The 17,445-nt window shown below is 40.6% G+C and overlaps 1 protein-coding gene across 3 annotated transcripts in view; it reads left to right on the top strand.

The window, feature by feature from the left end:
* The window catches only part of LOC144193032 (autotaxin-like), a 43,486-nt gene that overhangs the window by 2,030 nt on the left and 24,011 nt on the right, over positions 1-17,445 (top strand). Inside the window, exons 3-4 of one of the 3 annotated variants that reach the window (XR_013325570.1) lie at positions 4,455-4,610; positions 4,673-4,783. The exons of 1 other annotated variant lie outside the window; for it this stretch is intronic. Coding sequence is in view for 1 of the 2 variants with exons in the window: in XM_077711837.1 (XP_077567963.1) it covers positions 4,455-4,610 (156 nt within the window). In the remaining variant the exon portion in view is untranslated. The remainder of the gene's footprint in view (positions 1-4,454; positions 4,611-4,672; positions 4,784-17,445) is intronic. One more of the 3 variants, XM_077711837.1, reaches the window with a different exon arrangement.

The following is a 17,445-nucleotide window of genomic DNA, read 5'->3' as shown; positions in this document are numbered from 1 at the left end:
GGCCTTAGCGATGATGTGAATTTCGAGGCATTTAAATCGTAAATTTGGCACTTTTCCAAAATGTTTGCTAAAAAAAAATTTGGTAATTTTTTTTAATTTATGGAGTTTAGCGAGGTTGTCAGGAGTCCCGGAGTTTGCCTTTCTTGTCCGGTGCAAACTCCTGAAATCCTGGAAAAATTGGCAGCTCTGTGGAATGCTTGGTCTGGAGCATCGCCTTTTCACCCGGCGCTCTTTCTCTCATCACTCTCGTCCACTGCTCACAGCTGATCGGGGGTGCATGACAGCTGAGGCACGGCTGAACGGCTCTGAAGACGTCTAGGACTAGCCCAAAGTTGGGGTTGGGGTTAAGTTTAGGGTTTAATATCTAAGTACATTTGACAACCATAACCCTAACGGCAACCAAAAGACCGGCTGTTATGATCAAGGGTGCGTGTAGGTAGGGTAGGTAGCGTGGTCGTTGTCCATTGATCTGTGGTCCGTTGTCCTTGATCTGTTGATCCTTGTTCCATTATCCCTGGTCCGTTATCCTTGGTCCGTTGTCTATGGTCCGTTGTCCTTGTTCCGTTGATCCTTGTTCCGTTGATCCTTGTTCTGTTTTTTTGTCTGTGGGGGCTTGGCGTGGTGGAAATCCTGAGAGCAAACAGAGGTCATTGATCAACAATCAAGCAATGTGAAAATGCGAGAGGGTACTTCACAATGAACTGACAAGACGATCCAGCAGCATGGTCAGGTTCCTGGTGGCCTTAAATACTGCTTCATGACTGGTGGCTTGCACCTGGCATTATGAAACTGGACTCTACTGGAAGAGGATGCCGTCCCGAACATTTCTTTTCAAGGACGAACTTCAGAAGACAGGTTTCAATGTTTTTGAATTTCCGAGTCTTCTGAATAAAAGTTTACATTTATTACATTACAGTGGAAATGCAGTCTGTGAACACCAGGAAGGGTGCTGGTTCAGACGGAATACCTGGCAAGGTGCTCAAAGCTTGTGCTGAACAGCTGGCTGGAGTCTTCACGGACATTGTCAATCGGTCCTTGCAACCATCCATCGTTCCTGCCTGCCTGAAATCTGCCACCATCATTCCTGTCCCCAAAAAGCCAACCATCGACAGCTTGAACGATAACAGGCCTGTTGCTCTCACGCCTGTGATCATGAAGTGCTTTGAACAGTTGGTTGCTCGCCACATTAGAAATACAATCCCCCCCCTCAGTCGACCCTCACCAGTTTGCTTATAGAGAAAACAGGTCCATCGAGGATGCTATCGCCGTGGCTCTACAGACAGCACTGAGCCACCTGGAGCACCAGGGGAACTATGTGAGGATGCTTTTCATTGACTATAGCTCAGCCTTTAACACCATTAAGCCGGACATTCTGAAGGACAAACTCTCCCACCTTGGATTATCCTCCTCAATCTGCTGCTGGATAAAGAACTTCTTGACTGGCCGACCACAAACTGTCAGACTGGGTCCACACCTCTCTTCCCCCATTACACTGAGCACTGGCTCACCACAAGGCTGTGTACTGAGTCCTTTCCTGTACTCCCTGTACACATACGACTGCACACCAGCGCACCAGTCAAACTCCATCATCAAATTTGCCGATGACACCACTGTGACTGGACTCATCTCAGGCGGGGATGAGTCGGCTTACAGAGACGAGGTCGACAAACTGTCTCTTTGGTGCTCGGCGAACAATCTTACACTAAATACCACAAAGACTAAAGAAATAATCCTGGAATTTCGCAAGCTCAGCACAGACCTGGCCCCACTCCTCATTAACAGAGTATGTGTAGACAGGGTCCAGTCCTTCAAATTTCTGGGAGTCCATGTCACGGATAGGCTCTCCTGGTCTACAAACACCACAGTGGTAGTGAAGAAGGCCCAGAAACGACTCCACTTTGTCAGGGTACTAAGAAGGAACAAATTGGACACCAAGCTTCTGGCAACCTTCTACGGAGCCACTGTGGAGAGCATCCTGGCATACTGCATTACAGTGTGGTATGCCGGAAGCACGGCAGCAGACAAAAAAGCCATGCAGATGGTGATTAACACTGCACAGAAGATCGTCGGCTGCTCTCTGCCACCACTGGAAGACATTGCCAACCCCCGGTACCTCAAAAGAGCCGTTGGGGACCCATACCATCCTGGACACGGCCTGTTGCTGTTGCTTCCATCTGGCAGACGCTACAGGTCCTACAAAGCACGGAAAAACAGGCTCAAGGACAGCTTTTTCCCAACAGCCATCAGGACTTTTAACCTGCAGCAACACGTGACGTGACGACAACACAAATCCTTTCTATGAAATTAAGTCGCAATGAAGTAACATGAAGTTTGTTTGGTGTGGATCTGCCTTCCACAGGCTGACTGAGGGAGGGTAAGTATAAAGACTGAGAGAGGTAAGTGATCCATCGTATTCTTGTTGGCATCGGGGAGGCAACTTGCAGTCGCCGGATTGATGGCGCTCAAGGAGGCGGAGAGCTAATAAGTATGAATATGTCATAAATGGGTCTTGCCTGGGAAGACGATCTTGTAGAGAAGCACTATACAATTTCGTCGTACGCTGCTAAGGGTATGATGACTACTAGGCTTTTTGTCAAGACAATGATGACGACAATGCCTATGTCTGTTTTTCATTTTTCATTTCATTTTCATTTCATTTCATTTTTCATTTAGTCTTTACATAAATGAAGTGCCAAGCTGTTGTCCTTTAACTTACAGTGACCCCAACGTTTTTGTCCAAGGTAAAACAATATAGTTCAATAATTTAAATACCGTCGTACCTCTACTTAAGAAATTTATTGGTTCAGTACTTTTTCTAACTTCAAAATTTCATAAGTAGAGCAGTACTTCATATGTAAATTCTCTAATTCATTCCACCTTCCTCATACAACTACCAACTGAACCAGGGGTGGGCAAACTTTTCGGCCTGGGGGCTACATTGATTTTAAAAATTTGACAGATGGGCCGGGTCAGCACAAGATACGATATATATAAAAAACTGCATCCGTTAACCGTACATATGAAACAGAAAACAGAAAAAAAGGACAAAAGTATTAACATACTCATCACTCACTATGAAAGTAAAAAGGAATGTGTTAAGAAATATTAAAATGTAATTCAAAACACGAAACACAAATAAGTGGACAAAGCTGCTGCCAAGGGCTTCTGTGTGACGGCGCCATCTTGGGAAAAAAATATTTGGACAAAGTCGGCTGGCCGGATTAAAAAGCCTAATTTGTCCGGTGGGCCGTAATTTGCTCATGTCTGAACTAAATCCTCTAAAATAGTCCAAAGTATCCCAATTTTGTAGGAAAGATTTGAGAAACACAAAAATGGGAGAAAATTATATAAAGTGATTTACTAATTTCTTGAAATGAATATCAAGCATACGAAATCTTTCCAGGCAACAGAGAAAGCACACGAACACATGAACACACATCACACAACATTAAGAATTCAAACAACAAAATTAATCAACAACAAAAAATAATATTTTAGGATTTCTTTGAAGTTTAATTTTTCACCCATTTTATTAGTCGCTGCTGGTTCTTACGTTTTTGGATTTAACTTGCCTTTCTGCAATGCTGGTTGACGGACGTCTCAACTCCTCTCATTTTTTATGCTGCTTTATCCTCATTAGGTTTGTGAGGGGTGCTGGTGCCTATCCCAGCTGAATCCAGAGGCGGGGGACACACACCCTGAATCGCAGGGCACAAGGAGGATAACCATGCACACTCACACCCATACTTAGGGGCAAGGTAGAGTGTCAAATCAGCCTACCTTGCATTTTTTGGGAATATGCTAGGAAAGCAGAGTACTTGGAGAAAACCCATGCAGATCCGGCGAGATAATGCAAACTCCACAAATGTGGACTAACCTGGATTTCAGCCCAGGTCTTCCACTGTGAGGCCTAGGCGCTAACCACTCAGCCGCCAGGCCGCCCGTATTCCTAAATAATATTTCAACTTTATGAGGTTATTATTGAGGCTTTTTTAAAAGTGTATAATGTTTTATAGTTATATAATAGTTATTGAGGGTTGGATTGATTTAAACGTAGCACTATGGAAGGCCAAGGTGTGAAATACATGGCCTGCCATTGGTAGTTACTTTCAAAAACAGTGCATTCAGCCAAAGCACCTTATCTTTCGGTGCCTCACATACCTTGAACTCAATATCAATTACCATGTGTACTCCTGTCTCTGAACCTAGAACAAAATCATTTTTGTTGTTGTTTTTTCAAAGGGTGGGAACAAATTAATTTGTATTTAGTTCCTTTCTATGGGGAATGTTGATTTGAGATACGAGTAAATCGACATTTGAGGTCAGTCCCGGAACGCATAAAGCTCGTATCTCAAGGTACCACAGTATGTTCATTCAATGTGATTTTCGTATTAAATAAGTCTAAATCAAACTCAAACTCTTTTCCTTTTTGTTGTATTGTTGTCTTTTCACAGTGCATTCTTCATCTCAATATTCGACAACATCTAGTTCGTGCAGAAATAGATGTTTTGAGTTGGTCGAGATGGAGCCTTCAATGTGTCGCTGTGATAATTTATGCAAAGCCTACAATAGCTGTTGCTCTGACTTTGACCATCTTTGCCTCAGGACAGGTAATGGTTTTCTCCTTTAGTTTCCCACCTACACATTAGTTACAGACAGATTTTTTTTATAGTGCACTAATAATAGATGCAGAGCTCCCAACTACCCTGGAATTTCCGGAGTTTACCCGGAAATGCAACGCAAACTCTGGGACTCCGGATATTCTCCCTAAAGTCTGGAAATCGTAAGGAATTGTCAATTAATTTTCTTCATGCAACCATTTCAGAAAAGTACCAAATTTGAAATCTAAACGCCTCGGAATTCAAACCAACGCTACGGCTTCCGCCATCTGGATTTAACTGCACTGTAAACCAGAAGAATTTAGCAACACTAGTGCATTGTGAATCCTCCGAGTTCCAAGTTCTGACAAATGATTCACCTTGTGCGACTTCAGCGTGGCAATCGATTCGGAATGGATTGCATTGGTAGCCTAGATCACTTTAACATTTTAGTTTTAGTATTTTTTCATAAGGGAAGAAAATATTATTAAGGCTGATTAACCACCAGTCTTTTTTTTTGAAACAAATCCTATCATTTCCGTTGTTTTTCTAAAGGAAATTCAAGTAGTAGTACACAGCACTTATCAATGTGCCTCCTTGGAATAAGCGCAAAATGGATCGCAATTTGGATGAAACTTTAAAAAAATCCAGACTATTAGCGAATTAACTTAACCTCGTCTTGTTTGTTGATAGTGCTGGGACACCTCATCTATACAGATACTCCAGTCAGAGAGTGAGACAAAAGCACACAGATGATTGATGAAAAAAAACCAAGATTATTACCTTTGGCAACTTTTAATAATGTTTCAATAATACAACAGACAAACGTAGTCAAAGTGGGGCATGGCACAAATCATGTACACTTTCTGGACGGTGTTTTTTTTCTACAGAAAGCTTGTGAAATACTGATAGGTCTGAAAATACAACTTCAGGAGCAGGTTAAGAATGAGTGAGATCAATTTATATAGAAAATAGGTTTGTTACCGGACTGCAGGATAGTTGGAGAATGCTCCGACAGCTGTGAACCTCTCACAGCCTGCCTTCCTCGCAATTCTCTCTGAATGAACAGAGCTCAGTCTTTTTATGAAAAATGAAAATCAGACATAGGCATTGTCGTCATCATTGACTTGACAAAAAGCCTAGTAGTCATCATACCCTCAGCAGCGTATGACGAAATTGTATAGTGCTTCTCCACAAGTTCGTCTTCCCAGGCCAGACACATTTATGACATTTATTTATGACATATTCATACTTGTTAGCTCTCCGCTTGTTAGCTTGTTATTGGAACTAAAGGGTAATATTTCTAAGACAGTGATGTAGGACAGAGCCTATGTAAACAGATCTTTGGGCTAATATGGTTAGACATTAGCAGGTTTGAGTTTTAAGCAAACACGATATTTTTATAGCACACACAAACTGCCGCAGCCTATCTTATATTGCGCGTTTCGAACAAACAGTTCCAAAGCGAGTTGGCCATATTCCACAATACAAGGAAACAATTGCAAGGCCAGCTAGTTAGCTATCTTACAATTCGTAGTGCGAACAAATAATTGCAAGGCCAGCTAGTTGGCTTATCCTACATTCCACTGTCCTGACAAACAATTGTAAAACCAGTTTGGCCACATTGACTCGACATAAACAAACAATTATTAAACCAGTTGGCAGGTCTACCCCAATAAATACCTCCAACATTTCTTAGAATTTTTGCTGTTGCCTTCTCGTTGTATATCCGCCCGTATTGTCGAGTGTTCCATTAACTCTTCAAATTTTGTTTTTATGCCCCCTCGACCAACTGGTCATCCACACTGATCACTTCTTTTCATTTGCACTGATAATTTTATTGGGAGGCGTGGTGATAAAAACAGAAACAGTTGTTTTATCCACACTTGGAAAAACTCAACAAAGAAACACCGTCAGAACTCCGTGAAGACGAACGGCGGTCAAAAATACATTAGAGAGAAACTTGAAACAGTGGGTGTTGGGAGACAAACAATGAGAGCCCAATATAGAGTAGAGAGCTTTTAAAGTGAGAATCAATGCATATGCGATAATATTTTACTAATAAAATAACAGATAACAAATGCATGTACTTTTTGGGGGGTTTTGTAACTTGGATATTTTTCTCATCTCGACTCACTCATTTGTATGTAAAAAGCTTCTTACCTAGGACGCTGCTGTATTGAAACCTAGTTAAACATGCTCTGATTAGCCTTGATTATTTTGAAATAAAACAAAATTCCACTTTAATTTTTTCCCGTTGTATTTGTTGTTAGAAAGTGACAACTATTGGAGTAATATGAACCATCGAAAGAATGGAGACATTTTTAAATTAGAAGGAATAGGGCTGCCACAACACCTTAAACTTTTATTAAGAAAATTGTAATTTCTGTAATTAGAAATGCATAGAAATTAATTCAACACTAATTCCACGTTTTGACCTGTGGTGGTGGTGTGGTGCAAATAAATTATGCGAATCCTGTCAAAGAGCAACAGGACTATGTGCCTTGGTTTCACTGCTCTTCCCAGCATCTGTTTTCCATTTAAAGTCGAGGAGATACAATTGGCAGCTCAGAATTTTGGTGCGGCGCCTGGCCTCTCCTGATGGCATTGACCCTCATCGAGGATGGGGAGCCGACTTACGTTGATGCAGTTTGCATCCCCAGAGGCGTTACAGACGAGTATGGGTTAGTAGGGCAAATTGCAGGAGGTTGGCACTCAAATTTTCTTTGGGTTACTCCAAATGAGATATGGCTAGGATAAACAACATCCAATACATGTTCAAAAACTTGGAAATTATACTGAGTGGGTTTTTGTAACAATAAAGGAACAGCTTGCAGCCACCAGTCTATGATTTCACAGGGCGCAAAGCGGTTGATATGCTTCTGGCTGAGCAAGGGAACGTGTCTGCAATGTTTGGAGATCAATGTTGCACCTTTAATCCCAATGACGCATCACCCAATGGGTCCCTGCAGACACTGAACCAGAATATGAAGAGGAATTCAGGAGTGGAATTGTCTGCCTGGACAGATTAGTGGGTTAAGGCGATGTCAGTAAAGGGTAGATCTTTCATGTTTTCATTGATATGCTAATAAAGATTTGAGTCTCCCCCTGTCCAAACCAGAAACTTCCTGAGTGTGCATTCTGTTCAAACCTCAATAGCTGTTGCAATGCTCGCCGCTTCTTCCTCGTCTGCCTTCTCGTTTTATTCCCCCGTGATGTCGAGTGTTCTATTAACTCAAGAGAGTTTGTTTTTATGCTCCTTGGCCAAAGCGTTAATGTCTTCCACGCTGACCACTTTTCATTTCCATTGGTAATTTAAAAAACTGAACCAGCAGCTTTATCCACACTCGGAAAAATTCAACAGAAAAACTGAAAAAAATGCAAAGTCCGTGTCGATGAACAGCGGTCACAAGTACCGTATAACGTGCAAAATATTCTACCAAAAAAATGAAGCAAAGCTAAGGTGTACATCATACATAAAGTCTGCCCTCTCCAAACAGCCTTCAGCAAGTTTATAGGATAATATACGGTTTTGAAAATACATTTTAAAAAGTTGCGCCATTGAAACGACTGATGTCTGCCCGGGTAGCGCTATCCTTGCTCAAGAAGAATGGAATCAATTTGAGAACTGTGTTCGTATTGGTAAAACAGTGGTACCTTGAGATACGAGCTTAATGCGTTCCAGTACTGAGGTCGTATGGCCCGACTTCACCCTGACTTTCAGATGCAACCTATCGAGGGTTGTTTGCTCTTGTCTTCCCTTCAAAATATTCCCAAAATGATGATTTTTTTACCCCTTTCCCCAGAATGGCGCTGTTTACGCAACAGCCAGTGGCAGTAGCTCTGTCCACTCTTATGTTTTTTTGTGTTTTACAGAATGTTTTACATGAAAAGTTAGAGGGAACATTGACATGCACCTGCTTATGGCAGGTGTGATACTGGTGTGCCCATAGTGAGCAATGATGTCGCTCACACTTGTAGTCAGTGCGCTCAGGGAGGTTGTCTTTCTGCCCAGACCAACGAAAAATTAGAGGGAACATTGGGTATGGCTGTATTTCAGAAATGTTACATCCAAATTAAAGGCATATTTTTCTTTGTGCTTTTGAGATCAGATGCTGCTTTCTCAATTTCTAACTGTGAAACTATGTTCAGATTAAGAATGGGTTCATTGGTGTTTAGTGGTTGTGGTAGGTGATATTCTATTTTATTGGAGCCAATCCCAATTGTCTCCGGGCCAGAGGCGGGGGACACTCTGAATCGGTGGCCAGCCAATCGCCGGGCACATGTAGACAGACAACCATGCACACTCAGACACAGACCTAAGGGCAATTTAGAGTCTCCAATCAGCCTACCATGCATGTCTTTGGAATCTGGGAGGACACCGTACGGGAACCCACGCTATGGAGAACATGCAAAATCCACACAGGTGGACGTGATCTGGATTTGAATCCAGGACCTCAGAGCTGTGAGGCTGACACGCTAACCACTCCCATCACTGGGCCGCCCATTTTTTAATGTTTTTATAACTTTCTTTGTTCTATTTGCTTTTTAATACCATTTAGCCATGCCTGTGCTGTCATACAAATGGGATCAGCTGTGAACAATACGCAGCAGAAAGAGCAACACCTTGATGCCGTCTGGTTATCCGCAGCTGGACAAATGTGCTGGGAGAAGGAGCGACGCTTCAGACCAATTATTCCATCTATCATTGTGGGGAAATTTTTTTAAATTATTTTCTTCATACTTCACTTTGTACTTTATAGCTTTTATTTTTATTTTTTCAAGACCTTTACAACTCAACTCCGTCCATCGCGTGTGAGAGGCAGTCATTGTTCTATTATCTTAGTTTCCTTATGCTAGTCCTGGACATTTTCTTTTTGGAACTATTCAGGCCAGGAAGGCAACCGGTCCTGATGATCAGCTTCAGACTACTGAGGGACTGTGCAGATCATCTTGGAAGAGTGATTCTGCATACTTTCAACCTCCGCCTCGGTCTGCAGAAGGTCCAAACCTTTTGTGTGCTTCCTCTGTGTGGTTCCAGTTTTATCTAGGGTTACATTGCTTTCCTAAAGGCTAATCTAATCTGATCGGAACGGATCGGATCGGAACGGATCAGATCTAGGTCTTAATTTTTTTTAACTAAGTCTATAGAATAATCATTTAAATTTGAAGCTATGACCTTTGGATCCCAGAATGTTTTATCCTTCAATTGTAGTTTGTCTTTGCTTGTAGTGTTCCCTCGCTTATCGCGGTTAATGGGAACCGGGACCACCCGCGATAAGTGCATTTCCGCAAAGTAGGGATTCCCCTTCCAAAATGCTTAATTAGAATTTAACTCCAAATTTTTTTTTATTATTTATTTTATTTTATTTATTATTATTATTTTTTTACCCTCCTGTATACAGTACACCATATAGAATACGGGTAGAGAGAGTGAAATTCATGTTATAACAAAAAAAAAACAGTAAAATATGTTGTTTCAATGTAATATTTGTATTTTTTTTCCCAAAAAAATCTGCAAAGCTCTGCGTCCGCGTTAACTGAAGCGCAAAGTAGCGGGGGAACACTGTATTTCCTACCTGTTTTTCATTGTTTTTCCAGATCTCCTTGGTGTTTCCTTTCGTGCTGTTAATTGTTTATATTGAAATTTGATTTTGCAGTTCAAATTTCTTTTACGACTTTGTTTTTTAGAGGAGTAACTGTCTGTCTGTCATTAATCCTTTTTGTTTTTAGTGGTATTTTGAGCGCATGGTCCCATATTAATGCCTGTATGTCTTCATTTAACATTTTTTGTTGTTGTTGATGGTTTTGTTTTAATTCTACTTCCGAATGTAGATACTGTCATGGATAATGCTCATGAAAGTATTCCTGCTGTCATTAGTATGGTTATGGTAGAGATCATTGTCCTACTTCATATTGTTTAAGGCCTGTGTCAGATTTGGAATCTCCCTTTTTGATACTCTCATCTGCTCTGATATGATTTTTTTAGTGCATGATAGGTTGACCAACAGGTATTCCTAAATTCACCTTAAAACAGAATGGACATCTGACTCTTAACCGGGTTTCTTGCAAGAGAGAATCGATCCTCAGGCGCCTTCGGACTAGATCATTCTAATGAATCGAATCCTCTCCTGCCCATTTATTACATAAGATTTTGCAACAAGCAAGCATCTATTACATAAGATTTAACAACAAGCAAGCATCTATTACATACGGTTTAACAACAAGCATCATTCATTCAAAACATTTGCAAGTCCTTTAAAGGGAAGCGGTATCGCCACCTGGTGCAAAGTCAAAGTCAAAACAATTTAGAGTCCTCCCGGATCTTCGGTGTAAGCTTGCGACCGTGTGAGAGGTCGAGGTTTCAAAACAATTGTCCTCGGAGCCAGCTGCTGAGAGAAGTGACCTTCGAGTTGTTTCTGTTACTTACGAGCGAGCATTACTCAAGAGATGTCTTAAAAAAGACCTTTCTAGATAAAGCAAAGCGTTCTTCTTTGCAAGCACATATACATATATTCCTATAATAAAGCAAAGCTTATGGGGTTATTCTGGATGCTATTATACATGTGCGCATTAATCATTATATGTATGTATGGAATATTCATCATATGAAATATTCATCATATGAAATATTTATCATTATATGAAATATTCATCATTATATGAAATATTCATCATTGTATGAAATATTCATCATTACATGAAATATTAATCATTATATGAAATATTATTTAAATAAAATATTAATCACTATATGAAATATTAAACATTAAATGAAACAATAATGCTATGAAATATTAATAATTGTATGAAATATGAATAATTATGAGATATTAATAATTATATGAAATATGAATAATTATATGAAATACGAATAATTATATGAAATATGAATAATTATATGAAATATGAATAATTATATGAAATATGAATAATTATTTGAAATATGAATAATTATATGAAATATTAATCATTATATGTACATATTAATGTGCTTGCAACGTAGACAAACACTTATCTTAACAAGGTCTAAGGTCAGTCTCCACGGCAGCTGGCTCCGAGCTTGTTGATTATTTGACTTAACTTTTCACCCAGTCCTCAGTTCCGAGGGCTGTTTACTTGGAGTAACACCTCGACCTTTTACCCAGATGCAAGTTCGCAATGAAGATCTCTGAAGGTGTCTTAAATTGTTTTTGATTTCAGAAGATGGTTATCAAACCAACCTCCGAGAATACTTGCGAATTGTTTTCAAATAGTGTTGCTCGGTTCACCTAATATGGAATTGTTTTGCCGAATGGAGGCTTGTTTGTTTAAATTATAATGCAGTTGTTTTTTGAGTTCCGCCTTTAATTGTTGTTTTGAATACCTGATATGCAATTGTTGTTGCAGTTATTTTTTTTACCTTAATTGTGTTATTCGGGTTTAATGCTTATGCAATTGGAGTGAATAGCTAACCTTGTAATTGTTTTGATTTGATTGTCTTAAAAGGGCAGGAGAGAATTAGTTCCTTTAGAATGATCCATGGCGAGGACGAGCCAGGATTGATTCTCATGTGCAAGATAACACTGGATTATGTGCTCCGATGTATTCCTTGTATTGTTTTATATTATATTAAAGATAACTAAAATGAACCTGACAAAAGCGTTCTTCATTGCCAGCAAACTTATAATAGTACCCATAATAACCCCAGCATTACCCCGTTATCATACATTCGCACATGATCTCCTTTTATGGAAAATACAAATGGGGAAAATGTCCGTTGGCTTTAGTTTTGCCCGCATAATCCTTATTTGCATGGCTGGTCTGAAAAAAACGAAATCATTTTCGCCCAATTTGTTCTCAGAATAGTCATACTCCTGGAAATCACTGCTCTCTTCAGTACGTTTCATAATCAGAGGATATAATTTGTATAATTTAAAATTTATAGGGGCAATCGCATTGGTTATAAGTCGGCTTAGCAAGGAGCGTAAGCAGGGGATAAGACAACACCCACACAATGTCAAGGCCTTAGCAAAAACGGCTACTGAAATGGGTACTCGGGCGATTCGCCGAAAGACGTTTGGCCGAACGGACGTTTGGGCTACCGGACAGTTCGCGAACGGATGTTTCGCCGCCACGGGATTTGTGCGCTAGCCCCGCCCCCGGATCGTGTGTGTACATGTTTTTCAATCTTGACCCGTGGGCCATTTACGGTCCTTTAGGATTTTTGATCCGGCCCACCGCTGCCGTTGTCCAAAATAAAAATCAATGACCTCATTCATTTCCCTTACTGCTCATCACTCTCAATTTAAAGACTGCTCTCTTTGACCTCATTCTTTTCCCTTAGCGCTCATCACTCTCAAATTAAATACTTCTCTCTTTCGTTGAATAATATGTTCTTAATGTTGAAAGTAAATTTAAAAATAGATTTTCAACTGTAATTGACTTTTTTCCTATATTTCAATCCCAAGCTTTGATAAATTACATTGCGCGTCCAAATGCATCAAATTTTAGTATCCATTCTGGCCTGCTCGTCAAAAAGTTTGCCTATCCCTTAAACACATTATCAAAGGGCTGTGATTGATTGCGGTAGACGTCCGATTCATTATCGTCAATGGAAGCCCAATGTGTGGCTCTAAATAAAAGTCAATGCCATTGATGGCGCTAAACGTCCGATTCATGTTGTCCGTGAGGTGCCGAGTACTCAGCACTGATTTAATATGTATCAGAACTTTGTGTTATATATCCACTAGATGGAGCTCTAATAACAGAAATAGCATCTGCACCTCAGTCAACATGAATCTAAACGTTTACCCCAATTTATTATGTCAATGTTGCTCGCTTTACCCTTCCGTACGAAACGTGGATCCTTAATTGAAACGCTTCCGCCTTTTTCTCCAACTGGACAAAATAGCCCTATTGTGGAGAGGAATTGAGTCTAAATCATTAATCCCATTGCCCCAAGGGCAATAAATGTTTTTACCATTTATTTTTGTCTTTGTTTAAGGAGTTCTACTCTTGAAACGTTTCAATTGAGATAAACTTACTCTGTGAAACGTGGTTCCACGTTCCCCTCTCAGCTATCTTGATAGCTGTTGGTGTGGTTAACAACACTTGGTATGGGCCCTCCCACTTTGCATCGCTCCAATGTTTCTTTTTTTATGCTGCACATCTTCACCCAGTCTTCAGGTACCACCGTCACTGCATCCGTTTCCTGTTGAGAAGCACAATCTCCTTCTGGCAACTTAAGTGTGATGCGTTTTTCTAAGGATTTCCTCATGTATAAATTGTAACCTTGTTGCTCATCAAGCTGCATGCTTCGGTCAATGCAATTAACTCTGCCGCTTGCGCAGAGTAATTGGATGGCAATGGTTCCCGCCTTCAATACTTTAGCTGCGGTTACAACCGCATACCCTGTCTGTGTTTTCCCCGTTTCATCTTTTTTACTGTAATCATCAACAAAAAAGTCTTCACCGCTCTCCAGCGGTTGGTTCTTTAAGTCCTTCCTACACCTTGTAGCCTCTTCGGCTACCACTTGACAATCATGACGTTCCCAGTCCCCAGGGAGTGGTAACAGGGTAGCTGGATTAATCTTAACGCATCTTTCGAGCATGAGATGTGGTTATGACAGCAAGATGGCAATACAAGATAATTTTCTCACTGCAGACAAAAATTGTATTTTCGTCTGTAGCAACAATGCAGCCACTGCATGCAGAACCCTAAGGGTTAAAGAATGCAAAAAGCACTATCATAGCGCTGCTCTCCACTGCCATGGAAGCTGCTACAACCGCTCGCACACAATGAGGAAGTGCACAGGCCACCCTATCTAATCTGGATGAAAAATATGCAACGGGCCGCATTTTCCCCCGAATTCCTGAGTCAACATAGATGTCATATACACCCCTTTACAGTCCACCATCTGTACAAAAGGCTTGTTATAATTAGGTAACGCCAAAGTTCCGCTAGTTACTAGCATCTGTTTCAATGCACGAAATGACTTATTAGCCTCCGCTGCCCAATTTAGAGCAGCACATTTTTAAACCGTCGTCATTCATTAATTTAGCAAGTGGAGAAACACTTTTTGCATAATTTGGAATCCACGCCCTGCAGTAATTAGTGAGACCCAAAAATGACAATCTGTAGCCCTTAGCCTTTTATTATTATCTAATACGAGGAGTATTATATTACTTCTCGTTCCCTGATCATGAGAACATCAGCGGTATACTAGCTCGCAATTCCCTCTTTCATATTTATGGTCGCAACTCTCTCTCATAGGCGCCGTACAAAGCGGTTGCAACGAAAGATATTACAAGCGGGGAGTTGCAAGCACTGGGTTAGGTTAAAACTTGTTCTAATGAGCAGTGGAGCGATCGCTAATACTACAAGACTACTTCTTGTTGGCTAGTGGTCGTGCGTTATCCTATTGTGAGGAGATTTGTGTGCATCATTTTCGGAATATTTTGAAGGAAATATGAAGTACAACAGCAAACAGCCCATTGATAACAAACAACTAACCCAGCCAGAACGAGGGAAAAAAAAGATCTAGAAAAAATTAGAATTCCGTTTTGTGTAAAGTTACATTAAACGTATGTTTGAGTGTGTCTGTAAATATTAATTCAAGTTAATATATTTGTCGTGGAAATGTCTTTCAAAAAATATCCCCAATGCTCATTCTCACTCCGCTCAACTGTCTTAACCTTTCCATCATAACACTTTTTTGCCATCAAGAACCAATGAATGGTATAATCATATCGATCTTTCTCCATTTTGTTAAGGCTTCCTCTATGGTGTAAGATAACATTAAGATATAATCACAGTCGCTTGGCAATGCCCTGTTCATATTGTATCAGTATTTGTAAGTATAGAAACATTGTTTTCATAAGAAAGTTGCCCCGAGTTTGGTCGTTGTCATGGAGACATGACAATGATTAACTTGACTGCGCCCGAAGTTTGCTCTTTGCCATGGAGACTTGCCACTGATTAATCAGATTTTGCCCAAAGTTTGGTCCTTGTCATGGAGACCTGCCACTGATTAATCCGACTTTGCCCAGTGTTTGTTCGTTAGAAACCATACTATGCTGTTTTCCTATATAAAGACTGACACACTGTTCATTCAGAGAGAGTTGCAAGGACAACAGGCTGTGAGCGGTTCACAGTTGTTCGAGCCCTCTCCCCATTCTGCAGTCTATTTGATCTCACTCTTTCTTAACCTGCTCCTAAAGTTGTATTTCAGATCTATCAATGCTTAGTGCATATTTTATCCTGCAGGTATAGTATTTTATGCATATTAAGCTAACCAGCAAACCCATATTTGCTTATCCATGAGTTTAGGTGTTCCTTGAAGCGCTTTGATTTTCAACAAATTTCCAATCTTTACACGTAAGCCTCTTTTTTCGAGCTCCCCATTTTGAAGTGAGTCCGCGTGCAATTAGTTTTTAACCTTTTTCCCTTTAACACCTTTTGTTTAGTTTCCCTTAGGCTATCTTGTTTTCTTTTCCGCACCACATACATAACCCACAAGAATACCCTCCCGCCTATATACTGTCAGAGTTTTTAGTACCTTCTGGACCACAGTACAGGACACCCGAACGCCCTAAGTTTTATAGACTCATGCTATGTCTCACCTGTTAGGGACTAGTATTCACAGGATTTTTATAGTCGCGGTCCCCAGGACGCAAGTTTCTTTTCTCAAAAAGGACCTTCACATGCAATTATGCTATACACCAGCTAAACTAATTACATTTCATCCATAGTGTGGTAAAGGTATTTATTCATCGTGAACCTGCACCTGCAAATGCATCATGCTACGACACAGAAGCGACACTACACCATATGCTTGCCAGCTTCTGTAAACCATGTAATGTACTTGTTTCAACATAGAAATAAAATTGGTAATCGTAGATTTCAAATTTTTGACCCTTTGCAATTTACTTTACTTCTGATTAGTCAAGCGGTTGGAATAGGAGTGATCACCTCCAAATCCAAGATCATTGTCTTTTCCCCAAAGATAGATTTTTAGGTACCAGGAGGGTTTTCTCTCAAGTAAGGGAAGAATGAAGCAGGAGATCGGCAGGCGGATTGATCACGTGCAGTTATGCAGACTCTGCGTGTTAAGAAAGAGCTGAGCAGAAATGCCAAAGTGTCTATTTAACGGGGGTGTGGGTTGTGTACAAAAGAAAGAACCTGGATACAAGCGGCCAAAATTTGTTTTCTCTGTAAGGTGTCTCGGCTCTCCCTTCGAGGTAGAGTTTGTAGCTTGATCTTGGGCTTGGACTAGACCAGAGGTGGGCAAACTTCCACAAAGGATGCAGGTTTTCATTCCAACCCATAAAGAGAACACCTTTTCACTAATCTGGTGCAATCAGTGCATTGCAGTCAGGCGCTTGTTTTCTGCAGAAATCTCATTGGTCAAAGCGTCTGTGCTGGATTGATTGGAACAAAAACCTGCACCCACGGCGGCCCCCGGGGAGCCTTTTTCCCCACCTCTGGACTAGATTATGTCCTCTGACAGGCCCGGGAAAATCTTAGGATTTCGACCAGAAGAGCTGGATGAAATCGCTGAGTAGAGGCAAGTCTGGTCTTCCCCGCTGAATTTGCTGGCCCTCAAACAAATGGAACATTCCAAAAGAAAAGCAATTGAAACAGGAGATGGAAACAAAACTAAAAAATAATGGAAAAGAAAAAGTCATAAAACCTGTCATTTCAACTGTACGGGCAGAATACATTTATTTGTAAATAATAGTGTTTTTAGACCTTATTTAAGAAGTTGACAATCAGAGCAGACTTCAGGTAACTACAACAAATTTGCAACTTGAGTTGTCTCTTATTCGAGTGCCTAAATGATTCAAGTCTTGTCTGGATTTCAGCC

This window comes from Stigmatopora nigra, unplaced genomic scaffold (genome assembly GCF_051989575.1).
Source record: "Stigmatopora nigra isolate UIUO_SnigA unplaced genomic scaffold, RoL_Snig_1.1 HiC_scaffold_45, whole genome shotgun sequence".
Classification (NCBI taxonomy): domain Eukaryota; kingdom Metazoa; phylum Chordata; class Actinopteri; order Syngnathiformes; family Syngnathidae; genus Stigmatopora; species Stigmatopora nigra.
Note: the sequence above shows the minus strand (reverse complement) of the source record. Positions and strands in the feature narration are given on the sequence as shown.